This window comes from Camellia sinensis, chromosome 6 (genome assembly GCF_055761805.1).
Source record: "Camellia sinensis isolate YWXY chromosome 6, ASM5576180v1, whole genome shotgun sequence".
NCBI classification, from domain to species: Eukaryota; Viridiplantae; Streptophyta; class Magnoliopsida; order Ericales; family Theaceae; genus Camellia; species Camellia sinensis.
The window spans coordinates 34,774,225-34,780,136 of record NC_138966.1 but is presented as its reverse complement, the minus strand read 5'-3'; the positions used below and the strand labels follow the sequence as shown (position 1 = coordinate 34,780,136).

Genomic DNA, 5,912 nt, shown 5'->3' with positions numbered 1-5,912 from the left:
AAATTGGTGCATATAACATTATTTAAAAAAGTAATGTCATAAAAGCATTAAATATTATTTGAAAAATGCTAAGAATATTAACAATTTTACTAACACACTTACAAGTTGATGTGGGTTCCATACCAAGTGATGGTTAATTTTATCAAAATTTGTGAATGTATTAGTAAAATTGTTAGTAAATATATAAGTATCCCTGACATTGTTGATAATATTTACTCATGTCAAAAACGCAAAATAAAAATATAGAATAAACCACAAGGATCACATAAAATATATTCAAATGTTAAAATTTATTTATTCATACCACCATAGTTAGGTTTAATCGCAGTCATCCATAAATTTTTTGTTATCATTTTGTGATCCTGACATTGTTCAAACATCGGGTGTTTTGGAAAGTTGGTAAAAAGTTGACTTTTGACTTTTTATCAAACTTTTTAACTTTTTGAAAAGTGATTTGGGAAGTTAGTAAAAAATTGACTTTTAGCTTTTTAGTTTAATATTTGTTTATGGTGTCAAATTAAATTAAAATGACCAAAATACCCTTACCTAACATAATTTTTTTTTTTTTTTTTTTGTCATAGGCCCTAATTTGTAATTTCACACTTGCGTTTTTGGCACTTCCCAAACCAATTTTGTTGCGTTTTTGCCACTTGCGTTTTTGAATATTTTGACAAAAACGTGACTTTTTATTTTGGTTCCCAAAACGGCCCTAGATGTATTAGGTTTAATTCCAGTTCTTCATTAACGTTATATTCGAATTATGAATTTAAATAAGAATTTAAAAAGATAAATGAAAAAGATGAAAAAAATGTGAATTAAATGTAAACAAATTTTTAATTCTTTCTTTAAATTTTTATTTAAATTCATGATCTAAATATTAGATAATTTTTTTTATATATATTTATGTCATAAAATAGTTTTTTTTTTTTTTTGGTCAATAAGTAGAAGAATAATTATAAATATAAGAAATATTTACAAATAAACTATCACCATAAAATATATTAAACCTGTTTTCATAAGAATTAAACTCGAAATCTCAAATTACAAATAATATTACACCACCACTATATCAAATACCCTTATTCATATTTTGATCTTAATATTACTCAATAATGTAAACGGTCCTGCTGGAGACCCCCAGCAGGAGAGACCCCAGCACCCCCACCTCCACGTGGGGGGCTGGTAATGGCCGAAAATCAAAAAAAAAAAAAAAAAAAAAACAATTTTTTGGGCCAATAGGAGAAGACCCCAGCTGGGGGTCTAAGGCATTTTTCTAATGTAAATTTGGTTGTTTAACAACTTAAAGGCTCTTTAAAAAAAGAAAGGCATCGTTTGACAAGTGTGTTTTTTTAATTTTTTTTAACTAACTTAATCAAAAAGATTAAAAAATTAAAAAAATAAAATATCACATTCATACTACAATCATTTCACGCGGTCTTCCATAAAAATCAAAAAAATAATCCAAATAAACATTTTAACCCCCAAAATTCAAAAAGTAAAAAGATTAAAAACCCAACCCATACTTTGGCGATTCCATATTGTGCTCCAATAAGATCCCACCAAACAAGGCTACCAAAGCTGACAAGCAAATAGTACCAACAAGCAAGGCTAATTTGGTAAATTCAACAACTAGCCTGGTCGATAAATTGCGCTCCCGCTGGCTCTGTCCATGCAAAAAACACTTGGTACCACCAGACTATACGCACAGATTCTTTTCTTCATTTTCGTGGAAAATTCGCAATGGCCGAGAAAAGCAAAATTCTGATCATCGGCGGAACAGGATACATCGGAAAATTCGTAGTCGAAGCGAGCGCCAAGTCTGGCCACCCAACCTTCGCTTTGGTGAGAGAGAGCACTCTTTCCGATCCTGTTAAGGGAAAACTCGTCGAGGGTTTCAAGAACTCTGGCGTCACTTTGGTCCATGTATGTATATATTCATCATAACTGTGTATATCTATATGCATATAATTGTAAATATAGTGGATTTGAGTATGATTGTTTGTTGATTGGAAACAGGGTGATCTGCACGACCACGAGAGTTTGGTGAAGGCGATTAAGCAGGTGGATGTGGTGATTTCAACGGTTGGATCTATGCAGTTAGCAGATCAGACCAAGATCATCGCTGCCATTAAAGAAGCTGGAAACATCAAGGTTAAGATTTGCCTTCTTTGTTGCCTCATTTGTCCTCTCCACATGATTATAAAATAATTATAAAAAAAAAAAATTGTTGTTTTGGGTTATGATTTATATTATTTTTGACAATAATTATTGGGGCATATAGTCTAGAAAATGAATATCAAGTTACTGTATTATTTGGAATCTAGGAGTACCATGCTTTGAAAATGAATCCTCTGTTAGTATTTGTTAATTGAGACAATTATATGACACCAACTAGTTTGTGTGTTTAGTGATTTTTCCACATTTAAAGAAAAAAAAAAAAGAAAAAAAAGGGGGTTTTTTTTGAGGTGTTCCTATCTCCTCTATAAAATTTAAGGATAAAATAAAGGAAAATGTTTGGTGGCCACAAATTCTCTGGCTCAAATGGTCTGAAAATGCCAAAACGACGTCATTTTGGCATTTTTAGAGTTATTTTGTACCCAAAACGACATCGTTTTGGCATTTTTGAGTCATTTGAGCCACAGAATTTGTGGCCTCCCATCATTGCCCTAAAATAAAATATATATTATTATATAAAGCACGTAGCCCTTTGAAACTTTGTTACCATTTCTCTATACCCAAAATACCTTTTCAGATCTAACCATTTCAAACCTGTAGTAACTATCTTTAGGAACTTAACTGCTTCACACATACGTAGCGTAGTGTGTGCCCACACAATTTTGAAAAAAGTCCACCAAAAAGCCTCAAGAAAATTGAATTATTTATTTATTTATTTTTTGGGTGGATTTAATGGGCTCCTACTTTAGAACACCTGAAAAGTGAATAAATATTTTCAAATATGGACAACAAATTTCTGAAACTTTACCATAGACAAAAATACAGGGGAAAAAAAAAGTTGCAAATGGTGGCTGATTATGTTCATTTTATCTTCTTAAACCATTCTAACATTGAACTTTCAATCTTTTCACATGTTAATAATTTCCAACAGAGTTAATATTGTGGAGTTTGTTATGATTTTATATTGAACGATCCAGAGATTCTTGCCCTCGGAGTTTGGAAACGATGTGGACCGTCTTCATGTAGTTGAGCCAGCAAAATCTACATTTGCAGTGAAGGTTCAAATCCGCAGAACTATTGAGGCCGAGGGAATTCCCTACACCTATGTATCTTCCAACTACTTTGCTGGCTATTTTCTTCCTACGTTAGCGCAGCCTGGAGTCTTTGCTCCACCTCCACCCAGAGATAAGGCAATCATCCCTGGTGATGGAAATCCCAAAGGTATTCAACTGTCTCTCTTCCAACTCAGCTCTTACCGGTCTCTCTAATTAAGTCATGAATTTTTTTTTCACATTAATCTTCTATGTTAATGGATTTCAATGTAAACATGGCATGAATGGAAAATGGGTTTTTTTTTCGGTTGTAGTTAAAGTAAGCATTTAAGGCTTTTCTTACAGCATGGATAGAATTCGAATAATACTATATGTACCAATTAATGTACTAATTAGTGTATCAACTGATAACGTGACATAATTTAAGAGTTTTTGGTATTTGTAATTAGTGTAATAAGTAATAATATCACAACTAATGTTGGTACACTAGTTAGTACACTAGTTAGTGCATGTAGCACTACTGGTAAAATTCAATTATTTGAAATAAATCCGCTTCAAAAAACAATGAAAGCAAGTACTATTGGGCTACTAAGAGTGTCATGGAAACGTTCAGTCTGAACACGGATTTTCACTGGGCGTAGAGCTCTTTAACTGGAGGATTTTACATCAGTAGCTGAACTAGGACGTAGGCCCTGTTTGGTAGGGCTTATTTCTAACTTATTTTAGTTTTTAGTTTAATTTAAGCTATTTTAATGTGTTTGGTTTAGCTTAACAATACCGCTTATAGCTTTTTGTAAGTCAAAAATCAACTTATTCTTTGAGTGGGAGAGAAGAAGCTTAATTTATAAGTCAAAAATCAGCTTATGTTCATAACTATAAGTTATAAGCTTTTAAGTTATAAGTTATAATCACTTTCTTACAGCTCTACCAAACGGGGCCGTAGACCTGGCCAAATACAATAACTGACATTGGTGCTATTAGCCATTAGTTCATTAGTAGCTGAATACAACTGCATTTCTGCATTTTCTTCCTAGGATGAAAATTGGAATTGTCTTTGGTTGTCCAGATGGCACATGTGCATTGTCTTTTTTATTCTTGCTTTCGTATGAATACAATATGGGAGTGATGGTTATGTTCCGTGTTTCATAATAATCAATACTTCGTGGGAACCATGGTTGCGTCTTTCATAATAATCAATACTTGAGGAGGAACATTGTACGTAAGTTATATTTTTATTTTAGTGGTTTGTATCAATATTTTATGAGCAAGTGGTTTGCAGGTCTTAATTTTTGGTCTGTATTTTATTTTTTTCTTCTGTAATTGTTTGTCTGTAGCAATATTCAATGCGGAACATGATATTGGCACCTACACCATCAAAACTGTGGATGACCCAAGAACATTGAACAAGATCGTTTACATTAGGCCTCCCAAAAACATCTACTCATTCAACGAGCTGGTTTCACTTTGGGAGAAGAAGATCGGCAAGACCCTTGAACGAATTTATATTCCGGAGGAGCAAGTTCTGAAGGAAATCCAAGGTCAGTAACAAAACTTGCACCGAATTATTCATACCACTAATCAAAATCTGATATAAGCAATTTTTTATTTTTATTTTTATTTTTTAATATATTTTAGTATGTTGGCTAAGTGGTTGACATTTGTTAATTCCATTGTTGCAGAGGCCCCATTTCCAATCAATATAATATTATCAATCAACCACTCGGTTTTTGTGAAGGGAGACCAGACCAACTTTGAGATCGAGCCCTCGTTTGGGGTTGAGGCTTCTGAGCTTTACCCGGATGTCAAATACACCACCGTGGAGGAGTACCTCTCTCAGTTTGTTTGAGAAATCACAATATTTGCTCTTCTTGGTGTTAAAATAAAAATTACACAGTTATATACTTGGCTTGACTCTTGAGAGTGGCTTCTTGTAAGCAAAGTTGAGTACTATTGTGTGAAGTTTCTTTGGGAATTTGCAGTAATGGTATTCAGTGAGTTTGATTTGAATTTTTTGGATTAAGTTTTTTAAAATTTGACTTTTTTTAGTTTTCGTGTTTTTTTGTTTTTAGTGAATATTTTTTTAATTTTAAATAGATGTATCTAAAAAGTAAAAAATTTGTAAAAAAATATTTTAAAAAGTTAAGAAATATATAAAAATACAAAAAATGTATTGAATTCTTGTATTTTTTTTTTTATATTTTTGGTATTTAGTGAATTTTTAAAAGATTTTTTTTACAATTTTTTTACTTTTTAGGTGTATTTATGTTAGATGTATCTAAAAAGTAAAAAAATTACTTAAAATATTAAGAAAATTCAGTAAAAATAAAAAAATACGAAAAATAAGAAAATGAAATTTTCTGAAAAGTATTTTTTGAAAAGTAGAAACAAGCAAGGTGATTACTTTTTTTTCCTGCCTTGTGCTTTATGAGTAGACCAAGCTTCACAAATGCTGTTATAATCAGTGTACAAATTACCCAACAAGGACTAGAACAAAGAGTGCTATTCAGCCTCTGTTTGGCAAGATGGTTTTCAGGTTTTTTTGGCTATTTTAGCCACAAAAAACAAAATAGGCTATTTTAACCATAACAAACAAAACATCACATCCAACCCATAATCATTACATTCTTCTCTCCCAAAAAAAGCCAAAAAAGTCAAAAAGCCAAAAAGCCAACCCACTTCCCAAAC

At 31.9% G+C, this 5,912-nt stretch overlaps 1 protein-coding gene across 1 annotated transcript; it reads left to right on the top strand.

Annotated features, from left to right (window-relative positions):
- The first annotated feature begins 1,535 nt into the window (after positions 1 to 1,535).
- On the top strand, positions 1,536 to 5,234 carry LOC114311297 (eugenol synthase 1-like). Its single transcript, XM_028257415.2, has 5 exons — positions 1,536 to 1,923; positions 2,017 to 2,151; positions 3,153 to 3,396; positions 4,562 to 4,765; positions 4,907 to 5,234. The coding sequence occupies exons 1-5, from the start codon at positions 1,741 to 1,743 to the stop codon at positions 5,071 to 5,073; spliced, it is 933 nt and encodes a 310-aa protein (XP_028113216.2). The 5' UTR covers positions 1,536 to 1,740; the 3' UTR covers positions 5,074 to 5,234.
- Positions 5,235 to 5,912: the final 678 nt, after the last annotated feature.

Coding starts and splice junctions, on each gene's coding strand:
- LOC114311297 (XM_028257415.2), top strand. CDS start 1,741: ATGGCCGAGAAAAGCAAAATTCTGATCATCGGCGGAACAGGATACATC. Junction 1,924..2,016: donor CTGGCGTCACTTTGGTCCAT/GTATGTATATAT, acceptor GATTGGAAACAG/GGTGATCTGCACGACCACGA. Junction 3,397..4,561: donor TGGTGATGGAAATCCCAAAG/GTATTCAACTGT, acceptor GTTTGTCTGTAG/CAATATTCAATGCGGAACAT.